The sequence below is a fragment of the Battus philenor genome, unplaced genomic scaffold (assembly GCF_028537555.1).
Source record: "Battus philenor isolate CCGP_79_NKW_IND1 unplaced genomic scaffold, ilBatPhil1.0.hap1 SCAF_17, whole genome shotgun sequence".
In the NCBI taxonomy this organism is placed as follows: domain Eukaryota; kingdom Metazoa; phylum Arthropoda; class Insecta; order Lepidoptera; family Papilionidae; genus Battus; species Battus philenor.
This window is the reverse complement of record NW_027181679.1, coordinates 3,415,018-3,441,506: the sequence shown is the minus strand read 5'-3', so window position 1 is coordinate 3,441,506 and position 26,489 is coordinate 3,415,018. Positions and strand designations below refer to the sequence as shown.

Genomic DNA, 26,489 nt, shown 5'->3' with positions numbered 1-26,489 from the left:
TAGGCCTACTTCACAGGCCTCCAATAGGATTGGTTTAAAGCGATCGGATTCCATCGTCTTTCAGCGACCTTCAAAAAGTCGTTTGTCCACCTCGTGGGTGGACGTCGACAGATCTGTGGTCTCCACTTCCGAACCTCAAGATCCAAGCGACCATTTGTTTTGCGTCTTATGTGATCACTGCCACTTCCACTAACCAATATGCTGAACTATGACGGTTACAGCCTGTAAGTCATTTTTACTAACAAACATTGGTCGAAGACTCTCGCCTTTAGGTAAAGTACGACATGTTTTGTAGTTTCCCGAACGCTGTGTAGCCGTGTTAGATTCAACGATAGACCGCTTTCTTGAAGTTAGACCTACCTTATTTGACTATTTGCGCCAGGTATAACAAGTTTAATTCACTATAACTTGTGTGTAAAGAATATTGGTTATATAATTATGACATATATTTTTTCTTTTTTATAGCGGCGTAAATGTTGTTTATACAAGTATTTTGAAAGAACAAAAGTAGGTTTTTATTGGTGGCTCATTTTAAAATTAATAAAAGAAAAATATTTTAAGATACTGCGGTACTACTGCGCTGATTTTCAGTAAGAGATCCAGTTGATTGAATGTTTATTTTTAATGACTGGTTGTTACTGCTCACAACAGTCATTCAAAATAAAATACATAAAAAAAAAGATTTTGTAAAAGATTTAAAAAAAATGTTTATGTATGTATGTGGGTATATATTTATATTTTGTACAGGTTAACCCGTTATTTATATTAGGGGAACCGGAAAGTAATGTCGCTTTATTTAGTTTAAAACCACACGACTTCATTTTAACAAGTTTTTATATCTAATGAACGATATATTCACCTTCGATATCAACAAACTTTTGCCATTTAGTATACGTCTTCCGTGGTAATGAGCTACTAAATAACAAACAAATATCGACGTGCGCAGAAACGGCATTACTTTCCGGTTCCTCTAATAAATGCATCGATACAAATTTTGCCAATTCACTAAGGTTGAACAATTGACGACATTGTAGAATTAGATAAGAAACTGGGTTATCACCCAGCTTCTTATCTAATTCTCTAAGTAGAAGTCAAAACTTTACATATTATCGCATCTGAAGCTGTAATAAATAACGTTAATAATGGTATTTAAAGCACAGTTCATTGTTTTTAACTCGACCCTGTGGTAAGTTTACGCTGTTTTTCTCTCTTGCAGAAGTACCATCATTTTCAGTTCCTTCCACATCGGTCTAAACACCGTAACACTGTCTCCAGTAAAAGTGTTATTGTGTAATAAAGACGCGACAATGCCGTTTCCCCATGTTATTGTTCCGACTCAAGCGTTGGAACGTCTCGTATAAATTATTAATGGGATGTGTGGAACGCGGCAGTCGGAAACTGAGCTTTGTAGCGATGGGTGATAAGATAACCTTAGTGGTAGCCCTCCTTGGACTCTGCTTGGCTGTGGCAGCGTCGAACTATAGGTCCGATGGGTGAGCATTTAATTTTATCTTCGCCTTAGTGCTCTTCAGAAATCACGCAGAGTGAATGTTTAGTGCAAGCTTTAAAAGGTTGAATGTATAGCACACAAACATAAACATCTTTGTAAGGAAACTTGTACTTATCTAAAATTTCAAAATATTGCTATTCCCTAGGAACTATGCTAGTAAATTGAATTTGAAGAGAATTTGCAGTAGATAATGCTCCTTTTATTTTTTTATTTTTTATTTCTTGTTCTTATTGTTACAATAATTCATCTTTTATTTTAACATCAAACAGGATCCAATGATTCCATAGGAATTAATAATATTTTAGATAAAATACCTTTCCATCTATTATATTTACATTCAAAGATTTAATTAGATTTATCAATCTAATTTTACTATTAACTCTATTAATCTTAACCAATCCTTATTTATAAGGAGATCCAGGTAACTTAATCCTTGCTAACTCATTAGTAGCTCCTATTCATATTCAATCGGAATGATATTTTTTATTTGCCTATGTAAGTAGGCGTTAACAAGTACTTTTGAATCGTCGAACTCTTTAACATTGTAATTAGTAAGATACCACCGGCTCGGAACGCTGATCTGTAGAGAAACGTCAGCCAGAGATTCAGCAGTTGCAATTTTAAATGAAATTTAATAATTTTTCACGTAAATGTTATAATAACCATGTAAATGATTCAACAAACCAAGTTTCAGACATTTCCATTAACTAAAAATACTTGAATGCTATAATAACATTAATTTAATAATGTATATTCAATTTAAGATTTGAGAGTAATAAAAGGAAAGTGTAATATATCTTGTGGAACTCTATGATACATGTGTAGTACAATCAGCCCATGAAGGATTTGGTATATTTTGAAGACGTAATTGCATTACGATTTTATTTTCTATATTTATTATGTCTGTCACTATTTTTCAAAAAAGGTTTTAAATTATGGCGTATAAATAATATGTTATGTGAAGCAACTGTTGGAATACCAGTTTTAAAACATCTCCCAGGTAGATCTCCTGGGAGATGTTTTAAAACTGGTATTCCTACATGTAAGTTATAAATATCCTACACAGGTCTTTTTCTCACACTCACACATCTCTAAAATAAATATAGAAATAATATCCGCGGCTTTGCCCTATACTAAAATACCGTAAGAGAGAATGGTATGAAAATAACTAAAGTATACAAGTCTAGCCGTATTAACGTCCGATATTTGTCTTACTTTTTTAATTTCAAAGACTTCTGTGTTGTTTTACTGTTCAGAGATGAGATTTCCAATGGAGCTTTTTGTGATCTAAAATAAAAACTATATTTCTTACATAATTTTTTTTAATTATAAGCGACCTTAGTCAAACTATGAACTTGTAGTAATATATGGCCGGTGTTGAATTTTCTCCTGTCCTTTTATGATAATCATTTGAGGTATCACAGAGGTTTCGTGCCAAGCGCAGCTTTCCAACGCACCGAAGACCAACTGGCTGAACCTTCTGCGAGGGCGGAAAGGAACAGCAGGGAAGAGAGAGACAACCAGTCGGACAGAACTCAACGTTTCGGTATTTCTACATACGGCAGTACTGGGGTAAGTGTCGTAAATTGAGGCGCTTTTATTTTAGCCGGACTAGTTTCTCTAATTATTTATAGAAACTAATTAATTTGAATACTCATTTCATTCTACGAATATCTAAATAATCACCAGCTTTTCATTAATGTACACTGCAAGATTTTTCGCCTGCGGCAAACGGAAAAGTACCATAATTGATTATTTATTTTTCGAATATTCTAGAGTTTTCTTGTATTTCGTTCTTTTAGGTTGAAATCTTATTATATACATTATTTTGTATATATGTATAAGATAATTGTTCTCTTTTGTAAAGAAACAACTAGTCTTCTGAGCCTAATAGTTTTTGTTGGAATTATTTATATTATGTGTGTGTGTGTGAAAATATATACAACAGTATATACACTGTTATTTAATATGCGAATCTTTCGGGGATACGTCGAATTTCTGTTTACTAAAATTCCAAAAACTCACCGGTGCACTTCGACGTTGTAAGTTATCTAGATAGCCTTTTGTATGATCAACTTGTATTGCTTCTCTTGAACACCGGTGCACTATCCAGTCTAGGTAGGCAGTGTTTTGGCAATTCTTAGGTTGTACCACATGTTCAGCAGCGGTCGGTACAAAACAAGTCCTCTAAGATCTTGCGCACGCAGAACAGAAGGCAGCAGGGGCTGTAAAAATCTGGAGTGAAGACCACAGACCGGCAGGATGTCCACCGACAAAGACAGATGATCTTGATTTTACGGTTGAAAGGTTGATGGCGATATGTGATTTTTAAATTTGTTTTCAGTCTCCATATGGCGGGTCAGCTCCCGGTATATACGGACCAGTGAAAATTGACCTCGGAGGTGTTCTCTTGGGCTCGATTTTGGGCTTTGGCGCTGTTATTATACTGCCCAAAATTATTCACGCCTTCTCTTATGGGTACGGAGGTGGATATGGAAGGAGTGAGTCTTAATTTTGATTAAATAAATTACGCCCTAAATCGAGAACGTCTACAGATTCATTAACCTTCTTATAAGTTACCTTTATAAAAGGTTCTTAAGAATACGGTAGTACAAAATTGTGCAGAATGTTTTTAATAGAAAATTGGCAGATTTGACACTATGCCCTGAACTTCGCGCGTTTGACAGTTCACTTTGACGTACGTGCGTTTGTTAAGGGGTATAGGGCAGATTGTAATTTGTGTAAATTATAATTTATTCCACAAACATTACATTTTACACCTTGTATATCAGGATCCGTTACACTTCAAGATTTTAAGATCAACAACATTTTAGTTATTTTACGTTACAATTTTTTTTGATGTCGAAAAAAAACCTGGGAATAGACATAGTTTGTTTTTTAAAGGCGCAGAGACGGAGTTGCCAGTGTCAGATATGCTTGGCAAGCTGGACGATGTACTAAGCAGGTACAACATCGACTCGGCTGCATGTGTGCAGCGACTTACATGCTCTTACCTGCAGCTAGCTAATGAGAACATGCATTCAGGAAACGCTACAGATTTTGACATCTTGTTGACTTCTTTATCCAGGTTAGTTATATTCTTTTATTTTAACCATATTATTAGCCACATAGTAATTGTTACGTATCAGGGTGAGGGTCTAATTAAAATGCCACTTGTACTGAAAAGATGTGTTTATTTATTGCGATGAGTTTAAACAAGTAATGGAATATTCGCCATCCGCGCACAATCTGTAACAACGCGAACAGTAGACTGGAACTCCACGAATGGTACTTCACTTCGAAACCCGGTAACTTGCTGAATATTGCTTCGTTGTCGCCCCAAGAGGTCTGACTTATTCCCCTGCTTTTGTAATTTCTAGACGATTCGACGTTGGGTTGGGAGGTGAGGTAAAAAAACAATAAATCTACCTGAAGGACAAGCCTATATTGTAGTCATTACTCTATTTCTTCTCATCGCCTGCCAGCTGCTTTGAAAAATGCGAAGGATAGACAATAGAGTCCGCATAACCATATTGCCTTAATTATCTCACCTGTACATTTTCGATGTGTCGCCGTTAGCCCCGATTAGCTCGATCGCGGAATGCAACCTTTGTTTCTGACGGTCTCTTTTGTGTTAGATATTTGGGCGGGCGTCAGAGATCATTTACAGTGACTACTTGTATACGTCAAAAATAATGCTAGATACCGATTTGAAAGAATCTAGAATCATATTGAACTCTTCTATATTGGCATCTTTCAAAAGCTACGAAGGTTTCAAATGAAAGACAATTTATAGCAGAAGCTGTTCGGCAGTGAACGTCCTACGGATGAAATGATAAATTATTATAAATAAGCATAATTGTTACGTCATCCTTGATTATGTCAACTTTAATAAATCGGTGACAACTACGATGTCCTATTACAGTAAATATTATGCAAATATATTTTTATATGAATACTGTACTTAAAACTATTTTTAGGGTATATAAATACTCAGGTAAATATAATTGGAAAAAAATTCATACATTTTTTTTAATTTCTAGTTATTTGCTGCTTCTTTTCAATTTCGATTTTCGTTATTTATTTATTAATAATATTATGTAGTAAGAATCGTTTAGAGTTATTACTTGTGTAATTCATGAGAAGAGCGCTATGAAAGTACAACGTAATGGCATAATTTAATTTAAAATACTTGATTGGTATTGAACGCGTCCTGTTCTGAGAAAAGCCTAAAGTAGTGCTCCGCAACCTTTTCTCATCTACGACACTAAAGTTACTAAAATTTTGCGATACACTGAAAGAAAAATTTAAGAGACGAATGAACGTATCGTGCCACTCAAATACAAAATATGTATAATGAAAAATTGTAAAATTTCAATTTATTAATTTTTATCGCGGCACACTTGTATCCGACCTACGGCACACCGGTTGCGGAGCACTGGCTTAAAGTATAATCAGTCTTAGACGTTTTGATGTAATAATTCCCACAAAAACAATGCAGTTGTAAGAATTTGCAAGATATATTTATAACTGCAATATAAGATTTTTTGCATTTTTTTGCACAGTTTTTTTTGCACAGTTTCAGAGGTATATAATTCTTCTTTCATATTTTTTTTCAGCAATTCCCTAGTGCGTCGCATGATAGACGGTACTTCAATATTCGAAGCAATGTCTGCTGGAAAATCTTTAGATACGGATTGTCAAACATTGTATCCCAAGTGTAAGCTTGACAAGAAAACTGTGATAAAAATTATGACTCAATTAGTACCCTCTTAGAGATAAATTTAACATTTTTTTTTATTAAAAACTTTATCAATGTATTAGGTTATATTTTTTATGTTTTGTATAAATGAGAAATGAAGTAGATAAAGAACTTTTTGTTTAATAGTATACATAATATTTTTCTTCCATATACATTCCATAAATGTCTCTGTTTGAAACAACATTTTGTATAACTAATCCTTAAACTACACGTTATAAATTTTATTCCACTCATTTAAACGTTTATGTAATTTTGTAGATAAAATAATATCAGTTTAATGTTAACGACCTAAAAAATAAATTTTTATGTAACCATAAAGATTATGATCTGTTTTTAATGTCTGTGGTTCTATTCCATTATTTTATATACTCACGCATCAATAGCGCCAAATATCTGTCAACTCATCTGCCTATACCAGTAATGGCGGACTTTATGAGCTACGAGATATCAATAATAAATATGAGCATTTAAAATTTACGTAAGCTATTTTGAAATTACTTTGATATAAATAAATGTGATTTACATTTACATATTTCATAGAGACTTAATATACTTTATTACTTCGGACAGTGATGGATATGATGATAGATGTCGCTAGTAGTCGATTGTCGATCATTCAACGTCGGTTAGTCGAATACGGCACCGCTGTGTCGGTTTTAACCCTATTCTTATCGCAGTCCATTCCGCCGAAAGATTTTACTGGTATATTAATTAAAAATGGACGTTAGGATAAGTAATTTATTTGGCTGTAATAAATCTTAAAACAGGGATCTACATATAAGTCCACATTACAAGGTAAATATGCTGGTACATACGGTTCGTCCAGTGGACGCCGACTAAGTTAGGAGCTGGTAACGAAAGGGTAAATTTACAAAAAAGAATCAAAGAAGACACGACATTTGTTAGAAATAAAAAAATTATACAAAGTATTTAAATGTTTTTGTAAATATGTATATTTGTAACACAATGTTATTGTATTGTTTCATGGCATCTGATTTCAGAATGATAATTAATTTAAATTATATAACTTATCAAATCCGGAGGTTAAGATACAAATATTTAAATTGTGAAGATACGTGTCATTAAATTTAGTTTGCGTGTCAGCATTGAGTCATAGATTCACCATCACTGGCCTATACCGATGAGGGCAATTCATTTACAATCTGGTGAAATATTCACTGCTCGGGCCTAGGCCAGTTTCTCGTAGAGCTCTCGATCTTAGTGAGTGTTGACGTCTAATCTCGAACTTTATCACTCTATCAAGTGGCTGTTACTCCCCTCTTTCCTCCCGTCTCGTCGTGTGCATAGCCAAAGCGTGGTACAGCGGTTTCGGTAGCTTTATAATCCAAATTTAATTTGATTACCTACATACGTTGTCTTGACAATTCAGTACAAAATTTCAGAACGACTACTTTGGCTATTTTTTTCGTAAAGGCATTTTTAATTCAACCGTAATACTTACTACTCGTAATCTAATGCTGATGGTCGTGACTTCCTCCACGAATGCTTCCCTAGAAGGTTTACACTGTCGTAATATATTACAATCTTAAAAAAAACTTGTACCTTTCTTTAGGCCTCATAAAATTAGTAAATCTCTTTTAAAATTAACTTATCAAAATTAAAAAAAAAAAAAAAATTATAAGTGTGTGAAGGATTTTTGTGTGATAATAAAGCTTGAGAATGAATTGCTTTTACTACTGTATTAACACTTTACCGACCCGTAGCAGTTCGAGCATTCTTTGCCCTTTTATTCGTCATCAGTATTACTTGCTATACGGCATTCAACAATCTGACAGTTCGTCGAGATAACACTCACCGACTTTATCCTTTTCATTAATTTTTAAAAGCTAAAGCTTAGAAAAAAGCACCGATTGCCTAAAAAGAATGCGAAATGCTTGCTGCTTGCTATTTGTCAGTATAGTCTAGAGTTCCCCAAACTTTTTTGTGTCGTAGACCCCTTGCCATGTTATTCTGTGTTGGGTAGACCCCCTATTTATCTGATATTGATTTCCTGTAAATTTCTAACTGCAGTGAAGTTTAGCGTTAAAAATTTAAAGTAAAAACACATGTTAATTTATACATTTATTAATTGAATTTCAATTAAAACTATTCAAAATAAAATTTTGTATCTGTTATGTAAAATATACGTAACATTAAATGTTTTGATATTATAAGATAGTATGATGTAAGTAAATAGGTTCTATCAGTGTATGTGTTGAGATCCACTATCGTAGACGCCCATTTTCATTTCATGGACCCCCAAATTTTTTTTTGCTGACGTAGACCCCTTGCAGGTTGTCATAGACCCCTAGGGGTCGATATAGACCACTTTGGGAATCACTGGTATTGTCTAAACAAATCTAACAGAAACATCAAAAGATTTTATAGGTTATTTGACGGCCGGTCGGTAAACTGTTAAGAATACTGTAAAAGTGAACATGTAAGAAAAAAACAGTATTTGTTTCTTATACGGGGGAGTACAATCTGATTTTAATTTCTGTCAAATAAGGCACCGGCGTTGTTCTCACGTACACGAGTGGTCACTCCAAAATTATCCTATGCGGATGATATCCTTAAATGTTTTCTTGGGAAAATGTTGATGTTTCTGTGTCCTTTCACTCTCAGACTTTTAGGGTCATTTAGATCTTTGGACTTTAAAAAGGAAGTCATCTGGTTGTAGAGGTGTGAGGGTTTACGAAAATAAAACAACGAATGTACAAATTTAACAATTTTATTAAGTTAACACCCAACCCTATCTACATCTGATATGCTCGGCAATTCAATCATCGACGAATAAAATCATTTGCACACATTCATTCACGACCTATTTCTATAGGTTCCGGGTTATTTTGTTTCACCGTTCGGTGCATTATGGTTACCTCGTAGTGTTTATAATTCGTATATATGTCCGTCTATTTCGTATGTAGAACATACGTTTTCAACATAAATATACAGCGTGTATCAAAAATCAACTCCAAGCCAAAATCAAGTGACAGTAGCTAAGACCAGGAAAAGTAAATCAATTTTATGTATCATGTAATATTAATACTGTATTTTTTAGTTTTCTTAAGTTATCACCCGATTTTGGCCTGATTCGATTTATGGGACGAACTGTATATGTCTTCGTACAGGTTATCCCATATGTATAGTACAATTTAAGACCTGTTCACACAGATCAAAGTTCTGTTTTAATTCTATTATATTTATTGCTAGCACGTGGGGGCATTTGTATAGCCAATTTAAGTTATAAATGCGTGAGTCAAGCTTAAATGTGAACAGGACTTAGAATGAATTTGAAGGAATGTTCTCGAACGAACACTTCGCCTCCGAGCGTTGCTAATACGTATATTTTTTAGAACATTGGCAAACGCGTTTTGGCTTAGCATTGTGTAAAACTTTTGATTTGGCGCTCCCATATTTTTTATTCACTTTTCCGGATACGTTTTAACGTCACCACAGAATAAGTTAAGCTAATACGAATGCGTAAGGAATAATATTGTTCGTATACACACTCAGTTATCTTTTGGATTCCATGTTGTGTTTATTTTGGACGCCATTTTTAGTGCTACGAAAATGGATAAAAAATCGAACAATATGCAATTTAATTTCCAAAAAAAAAAATTGAAATATATTTTTTTATTTTATTACATTTACGTATTCCTTTTCTGTAGTGTACAACATAAAGTTTTAAAGAAATAAACCAAGCCATGGGAATTGATTTATTAAAATAACCATCACATGAAACTTTTTTTGGGAAACCATTAGTTTTGGAAATGTAATTTAAGAGAGTGAACAGTAAATAGGTACTAGAAAAGTCAACTGGTTTGAGGGAAGCCGAATTTCAATTTGTACAGTTTTGAGATTGGGTGATAATTGATTTCTCATTAACACATTCCAAGCCATGTGGGGCATATGCGAGCTCCGCTGCACTTTCCGTTCAGGCCATTTGCAGTTCTCAATGAAAAACAAAGGATTCTTAAACAAATGAATTGTAGGGTCGAATATAGATAACTTCACATCATGTATGCCGCGTGCGTAAGGCATATTAAAATTTATAACTTTTCCCCGGTAATTATAGCTTTGTAATATTAAAAAACTAAAGAATCTTAAACGACTTATTTTTAATTTTTAAAGTGAGTCGTATACGTCCCAGGCGGCCTAAATGAACGTGTTAACGCAACTTTTGCTGCGCTGGTGATAATGCCTGACTACCCTATTTCCAATCGAATCAAATCGTACCAATCTACCAACAACGCATACGTATGACATATAAAAATTTGTATGACAGATCTGTTCTACTTGTCAAATTTGAATTTGGAACTGTCATTCATTATATTCTTTCCAAAATACAAATTATAAATTAAATACGCATTACGATAATTACATACAAATTTATTTATTTTGTATACACAGTTGGTCAACTTTCGATATACCACTATGTGTTCACTCTGATAGCACCCATCTTTTTTTTATAATTGATAGGCTTGTACTCGCCTTAAAGAGTCTATTCACAATCCGAAGATCCTTTATATCTACACTGTATCCCGCATACTTATTGTCCTTAGATTCAAAATCGGGTCGTAACGGAGCTATTACCCTATTATTAGTTCAAATTTTTTTAATCTTATTTATAATTGACAAATCTAGCTATAAAGCTAAATCAATTTAAAGCGTTCACAACGACTTTATATTAGTAATTTTCCACAATTTAAATTAGTTTCACTAAATTATTTTTTAATTACGGCGATTTATATAAAAAAAGACAATGGAAGGAGCACCAAATCAAGTATGTAAATGCGAATTCGTCAAATGAGACAAAACGTACAATGAATATTGTTAAGGAAAATTTAATTAATAAAATGTAATACACCCAACTCTTTATTTACACGGTTGATACGTTCTATAAAAATGCGTATAAAAATACACGTGACATTGTACATTAGAGGTTAGGTTCAATGTCTATAAAATAATTACTATTAACTTTATTCAAAAAACCGTGCAGAAAAAGTAATAATTAAATCCATGTTATGTTTATTAAATAAAAACAATTCAATTTAATCAAAAAATAGTGTACATTAAATATTAAATCCACATGCATAAAATATAAAAACTGCGTACGTTAATAAAGTACTAGATCAAAAATAGAATCCTAAATAGATAATGCGCCACATACATATCAAAACTGCTATTAGCGTTATAGTCTGCTATAAGCGGCTGTTGTTTTGTTGTCTTTAATTGCTTATATAACTCTTGATATCCAGCCACACTAAACTTAAGATTGTGTTGAAACTTTAATGCATGCTTCTTATAGAATTAAAATACTAATTTTGAAGCATTCGTATTAGAAAAGAGACCGTGTAAAATTGAGTTGAGTGTAAATACATTCTTATCGTTGAATCATGATGACCATTCCACAATACTGCGACACATCAATTGTACTTGCTAAAATATTTTTATTAACCGTTTACTTTGTTATATTTTATTTAAGTATTGTCTGTAGCATGTTGTCGAATTGTAGTGTGAAATAAATGAATATCTTATATAACAGGGGTGGCCAAACTTCTTGACAGTTGGTGCAATTTTCAATTTTATTTTAATTCTTCGAATACCACTAATAAATATGTATTTAAAAAGTATGCAAAATGTGTACAAATGCATTTTGATTTAATTTTTGCTTCGCCTCATCGCGACTTAGATTTTAAGTTCATTGACATTTGACTGCACATGGATTATTTTTATAAAATAAATTAGTGTCCAATTAGACTTTGATCGGATCGCTTGGTTTTATTTGCCGTTCCCGGGGCGCGGCTAATGTGGGCACTCACATTGACATTTTCATTTTTTTCATATTGTATAATTATTGACATCTTGCAATGACAGAATAAATGATTATTTTTAAAAAATATGTATACATGACATGTAAATCAAAGTCTAAAATATGTCTGTCGTTATCGTCTCGTCTACCGGCTTCTGTTACTTTAAATATAATAACACAAAAAGCTCTGGTACATTTGTAGAAAGTCAAAACTAATCGTTTAAAGAACCGCATGCGACATGCGAACCGCAGGTTGGCTACCCCTGTTATAAAAAAAGCAAAAATAAACTCCGCTATAAGCGTTACTCACGCTTAATTTTATGTCACGTTATATTCCAAGCTTACCTAACCGGTATATTATAAATTCATAATATTAATTCACAACCCTATTCTTGCTTTATCGATTGGAATATAGCAACACTTTCATGTCATTATCGTTGTTTTCCCGCGTATTATTATACATTTCCATATTATTGTAGTAATAAATTTAATATTAAAACGTAAATAATAGTATTTTAAAATTCTATTATTAAGACAGTATTATACAATTGTAGATATTATTACGGAGGTGACGAAAGGAAAGTAAATATTTTCAAGTCATAGAAATTCATGTTTGTAAATTAAAATGAACATGTCTAACTGATAAATGTAAAAAATAAATGAAATTATTGTCAAATCATAAAAATATTTTTTTTAGTAATTTATAACTGAAGACTGTCCTTTCTTAGTTTATTATTTTTAACATCTCTTCTAAGATATGCTCGTAGATTTTGAAAATTTAGATAAAATATAGTACATAAATACATAGCCTGAAACTAACTTATTAATAAAACAAGATGTTAAAAAAATTACAAATAAAAAATTGTATGAGGCGAATTATAATGAAATTTATCATTAATAGGGAAGCAGACGGCGACAATTATTTTCAGTATATTAAACAAAATTATTACTTTCCAAAATGTATTTGTAAAGTGTGTAGACGCATCTTTACATTTATTAACACTGACGACTAAAACTATTGTTTGTCCTTTTTCGTTTACAGTGCGGTTGCAAGATCGCTTTGAAATATGTTTAGAGAAAATAGTAAACACTATGGTAATAAATATAAAAGTTTAAAGGTGTGACGGTACATCCTATGCAAAAATCGGTGGTTTCAGAAATGATAACGTAGTCGTAATAGTCGTTTCAGCCCATAGACTCCAACTTCAAGGCCAATGATATCTATACGGGAATATACCATAATCTTCACGTTTAGCGATCAGTGTGGTATTATGGTACACAGAGGGCGCTGCTGCATATCAGGAAACTTGTTTGTTAGCAGTGGCCATGCCATATAAATAATGCACAAAGTGTGAATTATATCAAATCATATTCCGGGAATTGAACCAGCTACCTACGACCGCAAGTTTCTGTCTTCTATCACTGGGTATTAAATGTTTAGTGAAAGTTTACAACTCTATAATAATTTGATTAATATATAGGAAAGTAACTTCAAAGTCATTAATGATTGACTCCTTTCATTTATTTTGTCATTAAAACTCACTTGTAATCTTGGTTATTATATTTAATTGAATTGTATGATAAAAAACAAAAATAATGAATAGTGAATTTATAAACAAAAAAAAATTAGACGAAATTGTCTTTATTTCATATCGCAACAGTTTTGGAAAATTCATTGGATATCATTTAAAACAAATTATTTTTTAATAAAGCAAACAATGCAAATTTCACCAAAAAAGGGACTGATATACAAAATGGCGGAACATTAATTTTTTTTAACAACTAAAATTTTACTAAATTTAAAAAAAAACAAAATAGTATCTAATGTACAAAAAATATTCATTATGCAACACAGTATGATTGACATGACAGCTAGCTACAAAAAAAAAAACTATTTTAATCTAAGCCACTTCGTACTTATTATGACATAGCAAATTTGAAATTATTTTGATTAATTACATACAAGGTCCTCATTCCTAGTAAAACACATGAATATAGGCAAGATAAAATATACGTCGTTGACAAAACAATCTTGTGAATTATACCTTTTAATTTGATAGACGGACAAAAACAATTATTTATATAATATAAAAAAAATATGATACTAATCGTCTCCCACTTCGTGAACTTAATGGATACCCTTTCAAGGAGGTTACGGGTAGAATTTCGTAAAATCCATTCTTAGCTGGCTTCTATTTAGCAAAAGGAATATCTCTACCAATTTTCACATCACTAATCCAAGTAGTGTTAGAGATATCGTGATGAGTTAGTGTTTAGGTGGAAATTTCACATACATATTATTTAAAAAAAAAACTATAACTTGAAATAATGACTTCATTATATATATATATTTATATATATATATATGTATATATGTATGTATATATGTATATATATATATATATATGTATTTACATATAATAGAATATTCGAATGCATATGTACCATGTTGAAGTGTTATTATGGAAAAAACTTGTATCAAAAATTTCACAATCAAAGGTTTGGTTAGTTCAATATTGTAATACATAATAGAATAAAAATTTAATTATGCTTAGGTGTTGGCGAAACAATATTTTTTTGAATATTCCCAGACCTTAGAAACAACTTTTACACCATCAAAGTAAATGTTAAATTTTGTTTGTTTGTAGTTTGTAGTTTGTTTGTTGTTAATAGAGAAAGCGCAAAATTAAACTTTGAATATAGAACCCTTAAGGATATGGAGATGAAGTCTTCTCTTGAGGTCTAGAGTTCTAGGTTCTGGAGATCATATTTCTCATTTCTTAGAACAGAAATGTGTAGATGGGAAACAAATGTATAAGACCATACAAGGTGAACGAGCGGTCAATGATATGAATAGAAATAAGTCCATAGTGATTACTCTAGGGAGTTAGGAGCGAGAGGTCCCATAACAGAAAAATCTTTCTATAACCTGAGAGATTAAGGCCAGTGAAAAGTGAGTCAGGTCAGTTAATCAGAACAGGCTTCCGAAGCAATATTAGTAGGATTTATTTAAATATTTGGTTAGTTGCATAAAGGGGCTTGATCGGTGAAGGTGAACACTTATGCATTACAAGATGTACCTAGCAAACACACAGTTAATACATGAAGTTCTGTAAAATTACATACCTAGAGGGTTGAAAAACATTTTGAGAATGGTCCAATGAGATGAAAAAAGTATGTGAGATCTTCGAAAATTACCTGTTTTATCTAAGATTTACATAACTCCATTCCATAATTTCTAAGCTTAAACACATATATATATAAGGCAATACATTCGAATGTATGATCAAGTTGATTTAGGTAATGAAAAGTTAAAATCGTTTGTAATGATGAACCATGTTGGGGACATTAGTAGATGATCATTTACAATTAGGCATACTACATCTAAAACTGGTCCGTTATATATCTATATGAGTGTATTACTTCCACATGTTTGAAATTTAAGCTCATAATCAGAAATGTCTCTCATTCTCTATCTATTCAATCATTGAAAATACGAAATAAATTGTTTTTTTCATAATGTGCAAGCGATAGCAAAGTGAAGACTTCATAGATAATTATATATATAAAAAATGAATTTCATCAACTGCTTTATATTTATAATTATTACGACGAAAAAGTTTAACTTGATCATGACTAATTTTTAAAAAAAATTATGTAACCATTTCATACATAACCTCTGTGATGATTTAATTTGAAATAAATATTATTTTAAATGTTAATACAATACGCGTGTGAAATGTAATTTATCCGCCATATTTAAATTGTCGATGGTTGGGTTTGAGAACTAAGAATTGTTTATATACAATCCCTATATTTGTTATATAGCTAAAATTAAAATAAGTTCTTTTAACTAATTATTATTTGACATTTATCGAAATCATCTGGAATATAACATTCACATAAATAAGATATTGCAAAATGCAAAATAATATTTTATATAACGGGCGCACATTAATTTCAACATTCTTGACATATCCCAGCCCCCGATTGAATGAAACATAATTTTAGAAGAACACGAAAGTAAAGCAAATAAAAATAAGAACAAATCAAGTTAATAAGTCACTCCATGATCACATTGTTTTAATTTAGTGTTTAAAAAAATATAGCTTAAGATTTGGAATTGATCTGAGCAAGTTTAAATGGCTGGCTTTTTGCCGCGGTGGTATGTATTGTATTTTCAAGTTTCACATACTTCGACCATGTAACTTATACAAGAAAAATGTTCATACGCACATATGAAGTTAAAGTCCTGGATTCTGCATTGGTTAAATGTAATCACATTGAAAACATATTGGGTTTTTATTATAATATCTTCCCGCATTGACCGTACTCAGTGTATGATCAGGAGAGTTCACTAGCAGATCATGGTGAAGAATGGGTTGGCATAGGTCATTGGTCTGACGTTTGGATGAGGCTGAAAACAAATTATTAATATTTAAAATTTTATACAAACAATCCAATAATTTATTTGTTTTTATGTAGACACCACATAAGATAAAATTTATTTATTCAAATGCTCATTTAAGGTGACCACTTTTGTACGTGAAAGAATGCTTAGAAGAGTCCAATTTGATAGAAACCAGAATCAGATTGAACTTCCTTGTAAGGCAACCTTTAACTTAAATCTAAAATTGTTTCCAACTCGCTCTGATCTGAAAGGAGTCCTCAATGAACTATTTTCATATCAAATATGTTTTATGTAAATGTGTTTTGTACACATTAACTACCCATTATATATATATTATTAGGAGGACCGGAAAGTAATGTGGGTTTCTTAACTTAAACTCACATGTCCATATTTTCAACATTTTTTGTGTTTTCATGTTATCAACCATCTTTTGGCAAATTTTCAATGCCGGAGTTTTAAAAATTAATCGGTTTTTCAGTAAAATATGTCGACAGAAATGACATTATTTTCTGGTCCCCCTAATACTTCTACTATTCCCACACTAAGGTTGTCTGAGAGATTGCCTCGTGTGATAAAACCGTTTACTTTTTTTGGTTATTATTGTGAAACTATTTATATTGGCACGGTCCTGACTCGGAAAAGTTCGCGATAGTTCTCGGTGGGAATTTTCGAGAACCACTCACAAAAATCTTTAAATAACTTCAAGGTCCTGAGTGTTTACGGAACTTTTATGTTTGGCGTTTACTCGGGTTCCGTGTTTATTGTTTAGAGGGTTCTGTAACTCGTGCTTTATAACAATATGTATTTTAGCAGTTACAGTAAAGAATATTAAATAAAATTTTACGAACTTCTCAAATTTATTTAAGTTATTTTAGTGACATTACATGGGAGAGTATTGTAGTACTGTACACAGTTGCTCACAAATGAATAATAAATTTTATGAAGCTTACAAAAAGGCAATTTCTTTATTTTGGGTGTTAGACTTAACGGTATCAATAAGACTTGAAGCAATATACCATTTAGGATTGTGAGTTACATCTAGAAATTATTAAGTAAGATTTAACGATTTTGTAGCTGTGCGATAGCTTGAGATCATGTACATAATCATTACATATTAATTAATGTTTATTTAGAACTACCTGCTCACCAACCACTCTATGCATTTGTAGATTCCGCCGGTTGGGCTGGCAGGGTATAGAGGGCATCTAAGACTTATTTTAAAGTAGCAAAATTCTAGGGCTCTAGGGGCCTCGGCTCGAACTGCTATATACTACTATATTACTTGAATATAAAGCTTTGCAGGACACTCTATGAAGTGAATAGGCTTAAGTGCTCCCAAAGACTCTAAAATACAATAAGTTTGATTGGATCACTTACCACAGCCTCGTATTTTGTGAATTCCGGCTTCAAATCCTTCCCATTCATTGTTATAAATGCTCCGAGATTACCCATTGTGTCACTGGAATGAAAAATATTTCAAATTATTTGATTTATATTTCACTTTTTTTGTATTATCTTCTTTTGTCTATGGTGAACATTTCAGCACAAGGTGACTGTATCGAAAATAGAATTAATTTCAGTGTCATGTCAACACATTTACAAAATAAAGATAACAAAAACTATCACAAAGTTTCGACCACAGTACAATTTCAACAAAGGCCTCCCTCCCTTAGATTTACAATAGGAGCAGTAGGAAGCAGTCTGCATCCAGCATCTTGGCAATGGTGTTAGTCTAATTTGCCAGTCCATGGTCTCACTCCAGAACTCTAAAGCCTCTTGCCACTACCAAAATTTGACAATCATGGTTAAGGCATTTTATTACCAATTATAGATATTAATATTGCCAGGGAGGAGGCTTAAAAACTGAAATCACTGGTGACATACTTTATGTACCGCCTTTGACTTGGACGGTATCTAATAACTTCATAGAACACGACACATCTTAGTAATGATATGATCACCTACAGGCTATGTGTTTTTTAGTATTATTTAACAATTTTTATATATATATTCCTGCTGAGTTTCCTATTAACTTATTAACTTATCTGGTCTGTGGTATTTATCATGTATACAGACGGTAGACTCAATTTGACATCAAGAGATGAAATTTATCATATGACAAATATACAATTTTCTTATTTGAATTTATAACACTTATGATTTTGATGAATGAAGTACATAGATGATAATTTAAAGTATTCCATGTTTATTGCAATGCCAATTTTACTTAACATATATGAACAAGACAATGGTGAACTTTTACCAAAATTGCAGCTTGCAATATATGGACCAAATAAGACGGGTACTATGTTTCTGCCCCATACCTTACTATATTAGTCTTTCTTAACGTCCCTAGCGACAGGGTATCAGATGTTTTAGATTTAAAAACACCACACATCTTGCTTATGTGAATTTATCTTATCACACTGTTCTCAGGGTTTTAATCTTTAATTGCATTATTTCTGTACATGTAGTTGTGTTAGCCCGGAAGGCTTTTTACTTCTGCAAACTCAATTCCAATCATCAATGAACTTAACAAAACTTGCTGGTTAGTTAATCCAGATTCTCACTGATGATTGAGCGAAGGTAGTACATCATGCATGTGATTGTAGAGTATAGTGAGTGCAAGTATAAAATTGAATGGCAGAGAGGACTACTCGCTGATCAAAGAAGGGGATTTGGAATCTACTTCGGGTGGCCCGGATCACTAAGCATGGTCTCGGGCGACCAAGCCCATACTATGTTTAGTTGAAGGACCAGTAGCAGTGGCACTTACCAATAATTGGGTGCTGAGAATACCGTGATACATTTGCCGTCGTGCGCGACTTCATACCCGTCGTTCTTGACCTCGTGGCTTCTTATGATGTAGTCAAGACCGTTGCGCTTCAGGAAGTTGGCCGTCACGTCCGGACCGAACTGGCAGCCCACGCCGCGCCTCGACGGTGCCCTGCCCAACATCGGCTGAGGGTCCGACCACAGTAGCTCGCACATTATACCTGCAATTTATACAGTCAAAATAACTTTATTATATATAGATCATTACAAACTAAATAGAGTTTGTTATTTTATTTTTAGTAACAATACAATGAATTAAAATTTTTGAACTAAAAATATTTTTGAATTCTATCAACTTTCATTAATCAGACAAAAGAGTATTAGACGTCCCTTGGATGTTGATGATAATATTGGTATAAGAAATTAATGCATTTGGAAAAAAAAAAAACTAATGAACAGTAGTGAAATATTGCAAAATCTCACCATCTTCGGGTGGCTGTTTATTCCTGTCCACCATCCGTATGTCGTCGAGAGTGACTTCATCACTGGAGAACAATCCACCATGCATCACCAGAACACGGCTGTTAATGCAATGCGCCAGTGGCAACCAATTGTACACCTCAGTGAACAGGTCTGCCATCTGGACCGTGTATTTGAAGATCACCTCGCCCCGGAAACCGTACATCCGGTTCATATCCAGGGTCTCATGGTTACCTGAAATATTTTAATTATATAATGTAATCAATAAAATAATCGGGCCAAATATGTGACATTTTACATTACATAGGCCTTACTATGAATTTCAGTATCACAGTTTCAGTTCCACGTTTTAAATAATGTACAAAAGATTAGTTAATATTATAATATTAATGTATTTTTTTCGCCCAAAAACTCCGTCTACAATTTGGGTAATATATATATATATATATATATATACACACACACACATGTATACCAATGAACTAGTTATTTGCTTCTCTACATTTGGCGAATAAGGCCAGATGATCCGAATCTGATCCAATTTGATTGAAACTAGAATTGAGCTTTCTTTTAATAACATCCTAAAGTTTCGTAGAAAGCAATAAGGGATCTAAACACATCCTGATCCGAGAAAACTTGAAGCTCATTGATATATTTTGTTTCCACTATTGTTGTTGCAGCTATGTGTTCTGTTAAGTTAGATAATGGGCTCTATAGGCTGCGTCTTTATGGATTTAATCAAAAAATATTTGGCTTACCTCTAGACATGAAAAAGTGGTTTGGATACAGTAATTTGAAACTAAAGAGTGTGAAAATGCATTCAACACTGAAAGACCCTCGGTCAACAAAGTCCCCATTGAATAAGTAAGGGTTAGACTCAGACGGCAGGCCGTTGAGTTCAAATATGTTCATTAAGTCAAAGAACTGTCCATGAATATCTCCACACACTGTAAACTTTTTGTTATCAGGCACTTTTATGTCGACAAGCGTTGGTTGGTTCATTAAATACGATTTCACATCAATTAGAATCTGAAAAAAAAGATATCAAATAAAGGTTAAATATATTGGTTATTATTGGTAGACTACAATGAAGATTTTTTTTTACGTAAATCACTTCTTTTTGTGTTTTATTTGTGAGAGGGAGTTAATAGAGAGGCTCTAAATTAAGGTGTATAGTCTCCTAGTGGGTGCAAGAAGGTAAATGCTTGAACAGTTAAACTCACAAATTTCAAAGAAAATACACAAATACACAGTTCTTTTTTATTACATTTTGTATATTTTTTTCAGTTCCTGTGCAATAATATAGTTTTTCTTCCTATAGGAATGAAATTTGTGAAGTCACTCTATAAACAACTGGTGTGATTCATTTTTATAAATACTGATAGTTATTTAAAATGTGCCAAATCAAATGCCGGGTACTGTATTGATTTCCTTAAACTGTTATTAAACTGTTATTATAGCCTGTAATGTAATTTAGTATGTGAGAGCAATAATCAATATTTTGTAGAACAGTAAAAAAGTATTTATAACCACACCTTTGCATGCAGAAATAGTCTAACTCAAGTGGCTATTTTACAGTCAAATATAAATCAGCCCAGCGAAACTTCTAAGTAAAAACTACCAAAGTTACTGGTAACAAAAACTAATAACCTACTATTTTTTTTACAAATGTAAAAGTAACATGTCTAAGTATCTTACTAATAAGAATTAATTTATTTTGTTATTAAAAAATCTTGCATTATTTCGTAACAATTTTAAGATTTTATTATTTTTTTTAGAAATAATGCATTCATAAACAAGTCTACCTTGTAAGCATATTTCCTGTGCAGACGTTTTTGTTGTTTGTAATGTTCCATCAGGTCAGTAACAAACTTGAGTGTCACTTTCCCATCTTCTAATGCTGGACCTTGATACTCATCTTCAATAGCTATGAAATAATACATTATCTTATAACAACTATACATTTTAAACCATTCATAATCGAATCATTATGTCATTGAAGGTTAAATTGAAAAATTGTTAGTTATGCCTATGGTATCTTGGTCACCTGTGTAACTTGGTGTATTAATAATTTGAAGATAACTAACACATTTCAATAACGTTATACACAATTTTTAATTTTACTGCACTAGTTAATTTTGTTAAAAAAATTCTCCTTTAAAGTTTGTAATACCTATCAATCTAAGTTATTAATAACATATCTAGTTTGTTGTTTGAATCTTAATTCATTGTTTGTTTGTTAAGAAAGTTTACAATATATAATTATCGTCGTCGTCGTTTCAGCCTGTACACCCATACTGCAAGGCCGAAGCCAAGGCCTTACTCCAAAGATATCTATTAGGGGATATACCATAATCGCCATGCTTAGCACACTTGGTATGTAGAGAATATTGTCAATCCTTTAAAAAACTGTTTGTGAACAGTGGAAATCCAATAAAAATAATGCACAAAATGTGAATTATATAAGAATGTATCCTCGGGAATCCAACCTGCAGCTTATATACATATATATATATATATATGACAACTACATTAAGGAATAGTTCTATTACTGAGTAAAGGCCAGCTAAGAATGGATTTTTTTAAATTTCAAGAGGTATTGAGAGGGTGTTAGTTAAAATAAATATGCCTTCTTAGTACAAAGCATAGTGGATAAATTTTTTAAATGTTAAGAAAAATTTATGACATTAAACCAACAAATGGCAGTGGTGGCCAAACTAGGCTTGCAAGCCACATGTGGCTCTTTGAACAACTATTTTAGGCTCCGATTGATTGTCAAATTATTTCAATATTTAAATTTATATAACCTATGCTCCTGGGAAATCAAAACAAATTACTAGTGTGAATAATTATTATTCTTTTTCCACCATAAAATTAGGGAAATCCAAACACTTAACTAACCGGTATCTTAAGTATTATTAGGATTGCTGTCATATATGTGTGCATTATATCTAACTCCGATACACAATTTTGTACTTTTGTTTAAATGTTTTCAATAAAAAAGGTTTTTGTAAAAATAAACATTCTTTTGCATATCAAATTTAAAAATGGCGCGCACTATCAAATTCTCATTTTTTTAAATAAAATTCATTAGACTAATTGAAAGGTCAAAAATATCTACTTTGCAATCCAGTGCCCATATGAATCAAATTACTTACTCATAGTATCCAGATTAATTGAATCAGCTATATTAACCTCCTTTTTGTCTACAGATATTGCTTTTTCAAATGCAATCTTTTTCACAATTTTATTGCATTCATCATATTTATTTTTTGCAAACTGGTCATTTGGCTTAACTTTGGTTACCTGAAATAATTGTAGTCAAATATTTTAACATGACGCAACACACAAAATAACTAAACATTTCATCAGATAAAAATGAATTTATAGTAAACTTCTCACTGCATTGGAAAAACCGCTAAAGGCAGCTAGAACAACTAGAAACCAACCATATAAATAAACAGAAATAAAAACAATAAAAGTACAACATAATTCATAACAAACTTAACCCCGAAATGAATATTCAACCCAATGACTACAACTTAAACATTCCAGTAAAAAAGAAGCAGGAAGAAGGTGAAGACCTTCAATATAAGGTTAATGGAAATATACTTAGAATAAATATGATAAATAATAAAGATAATTACTCTAATAATAGTTATAAATAATATTTTCATTTACATGACATTTTTTATGAGAGGCCTAAGCCATATAGTAGGCATCTATGGTCTGATATGAATAAAGGAAGGAAATGTAAATTAAAACTACTAGTGATAATACAATGCTAGAATCTAAGCACTAGTTACATTTTCAGTAGTTGAAGCACCATTAGAATACAAAGCCAAGCACCATTAACTTGATGTTAAATATGTTAGGATATATAGCCCCTGAATACTACAAGCAATACTAAAATTGTCACACTGCAAAATCAAATAGTGTCGAATAGTGTGAATAGTGTGTAAATGTTAATTTTAAATTTTAGGACAAATAGATTGTAATCCAAAAGATTTTTTTTAATTATATATATTTGGATATAGCATAGCAACCATATATTCTAAATTTACAATGTCACAGAGATCCCGGTAACTTTTACACAGCTAAATACTGAAGATGTTTAGTCTGTGGGAATCTTCCTAGGGCCGGTAGGTATTGAGGTATATATAACATCAAGGCCAAAGTACTAGTTGGTATTTTCATTCGAGCTTCACCTATATTTATACCAACATAAATAAAGAACTATATTTCTTTGGGTTTCATCCATTTTTATACAGATGTAAAAACAGAATTATATTTCTATTGGCTGAGCCTATATTTATATTGAGGTAAATAAAGATTTATATTTCTGTGAAATTCCCCTTTTCGCTGATGAAGATGTAAAGTTGCTCCTACATCATTCTTAATTCAACATGTAAAGATTCCCACAAGTCTAAACCTCTTCAAAGTAAATAAGCTGGATGGTTCTCTCTGGTGTCTTCACTAAGGATGTAATATTATTTATTAATCTGTGTTGTTGTTCCATAAAGGTTTATGGTTTCTTAAGAGAACACATACCCACAGGAAAAATTGTAAGAATGATTGTAAGAAAAAGAGCTGCTGTTGGGTTTTTAGCTGACTCTTTTCAACAGATCAGCATTTCAAGCTGGTAACTTACTTCTTATAACATTAAAACCACAAACATTTCAAAAGTACATGTAACTTCCTACTTGAATAGAGTTGAAAGTTTGTCTAAAACACTTGATGAGATAGACGATGAAACTCAATACATTACTAATCCGATACAAATGGCACTAAATTATGTATAAGTCATAAGACTGCACTTAAGAAAGCTACCAGAGAGTAGAACTCACTTAAAAATAAACTGGAAAACCTAATTGTCACAAAATCAAGTAAAAAGCCAAGACATACAGAACTTAGTAAAAGATGGTGAAGGATGAGATATCTCTTGCTGAGGAGTGCTTTCAATGAGAAAAAGGGAAAAGATTAAATATGCTTATAGTTTGAGACTGATAACAGAAGAAAAAATTGAAATTGCCAGGAGTTTGCTTGGTCTCAAATTGCCCCGATAAAGCTGTGGTACCGATTTGGCTTTCACTTAATATGCATTTAGTATTCAGATTTGGATGTGATCCAGAGACATATACTAATAAAAATTAAATTATTATTGATAAGGCAAACTTTTACATCCAGCATTACTACCATTTAAAGTAGAGAAGAGTGGTGAAAAAAAACTCGTGTAACACTTATCATCAATAGAGTAAAACCTGGCTATTATGAAATAGTATGAGAAATAAAAGGTGGAAGTGAAGGTTTGAACATTATACACATATTTAGTGAATATGAATTCCTTGTTTGGAAATATAAGTATAATCATTGTCAACAACTGTTGTTATATTTAATAAATAAATATATATGTCTATACATATACATAGTATTTTAAGTAAGTTAAGCATACCTATATCATAGCATGTCACAAATAAATATTAGCATATTTTTATATGCAAAAAAAAATATTTGGTGAGGACATAATGATATATGATAATAAAGTTAAAAATTGATTTTTATGGTCATAGAGAATTTGCCCTTTTAAATAACACATTGACATATGTTCAAAACATTAAAATGATTTTGTAGTGAGTGAATTGTCATATGCACATCCATTGGATATGTTATCAATACTTACATATTCAAAATCCTTAAGGGCTAATTTGTACTTTCCTAAAGACATGTGAGCAGCCGCTCGTCTGTAGTAGGCCTTAATATACGTCTTGTCCAGATCAATTGCTATGGTTGCATCCCGAAGAGCATACCCAAAGTTCTCTAACCTTAGATTCGCTATACTTCTATTAGCGTAGAAGACTGCATTATTAGGGTTTTTCTCTATGGCTTTTGTGTAGAATTCGATAGCTTCGTTGTAATTTTGCTCTAAAAATTGAGGTTAGATTACACCATACATTTTTATCTTTTTGCCGAAATTTATTTCCATTTAAATGTGGCGTTAAGTTAAAACAGTTCACTTGAATATACTTATTTAAATAAAATTCTGGACTCACTATTAAAATATTCGTTAGCTTCATTTTTCAATTCTTCAGCTGCGTCTATATCCTCCTGAGATACAGGGCCGGTTACTTCGGCGTTTGTAGCCATATTTATTTAATTAAATTAATAATAAAATTAAAGAGATACACTGTTAAATGTATCAAACATCGAGATAATGTGATTTATAGCGAAACGTAATTCGTCCGTAATTCATGAGAATTTAAGCGATAGAACAATGAATGACTGATAATGTTTTGTGTTGCTATTGTTTTAAATTTAATCACAGGTTATATAACGATTAAAATTACCGATACTACGAAGATCCGTTTTATCTATGTTTAAAACATTTGAATTAAATTAAAGAAAAATGTGAATAAAGACATAATATTGAACTGTAATTATTTTTTTTATTATAAGATGAAAGAGTGCAAGGTTATTGCATATGGCCTTCGAGTTAAAACACGTTTTGCCAATCTTTTAAAAAAATTCTTGTTACAAAATGTAATTAGAAAACTATTCGCTTATTAAGATCTAAATTATTTTTGTACATTAATATAATTATTAAAATCGCAACATTTTACTTAAATATTAAAAATGGAAATTAGTTTAACATTATATTTTACGGAATTATATAACTCTAGAAAATCACAGTTTATTGATTAGTCATTACACTGCGCTTACACTGGAATTGGTTCTATTT

At 31.9% G+C, this 26,489-nt stretch overlaps 2 protein-coding genes across 2 annotated transcripts; one reads left to right on the top strand and one right to left on the bottom strand.

The window, feature by feature from the left end:
* Nucleotides 1-1,413: 1,413 nt before the first annotated feature.
* LOC137920026 (uncharacterized) lies at nucleotides 1,414-6,286 on the top strand. Its single transcript, XM_068763258.1, has 5 exons — nucleotides 1,414-1,493; nucleotides 2,935-3,082; nucleotides 3,855-4,011; nucleotides 4,415-4,598; nucleotides 6,130-6,286. Exons 1-5 carry the CDS (start codon nucleotides 1,414-1,416, stop codon nucleotides 6,284-6,286), a joined length of 726 nt encoding a protein of 241 aa, XP_068619359.1.
* An 8,234-nt stretch (nucleotides 6,287-14,520) lies between these two features.
* PpD3 (protein phosphatase D3) lies at nucleotides 14,521-26,010 on the bottom strand. Its single transcript, XM_068762807.1, has 9 exons — nucleotides 25,804-26,010; nucleotides 25,434-25,675; nucleotides 22,912-23,059; nucleotides 21,559-21,680; nucleotides 20,512-20,782; nucleotides 19,757-19,987; nucleotides 19,275-19,494; nucleotides 17,876-17,957; nucleotides 14,521-16,504 (listed from the first exon to the last, which is right to left on the bottom strand). Exons 1-9 carry the CDS (start codon nucleotides 25,895-25,897, stop codon nucleotides 16,445-16,447), a joined length of 1,470 nt encoding a protein of 489 aa, XP_068618908.1. The 5' UTR covers nucleotides 25,898-26,010; the 3' UTR covers nucleotides 14,521-16,444.
* Nucleotides 26,011-26,489: the final 479 nt, after the last annotated feature.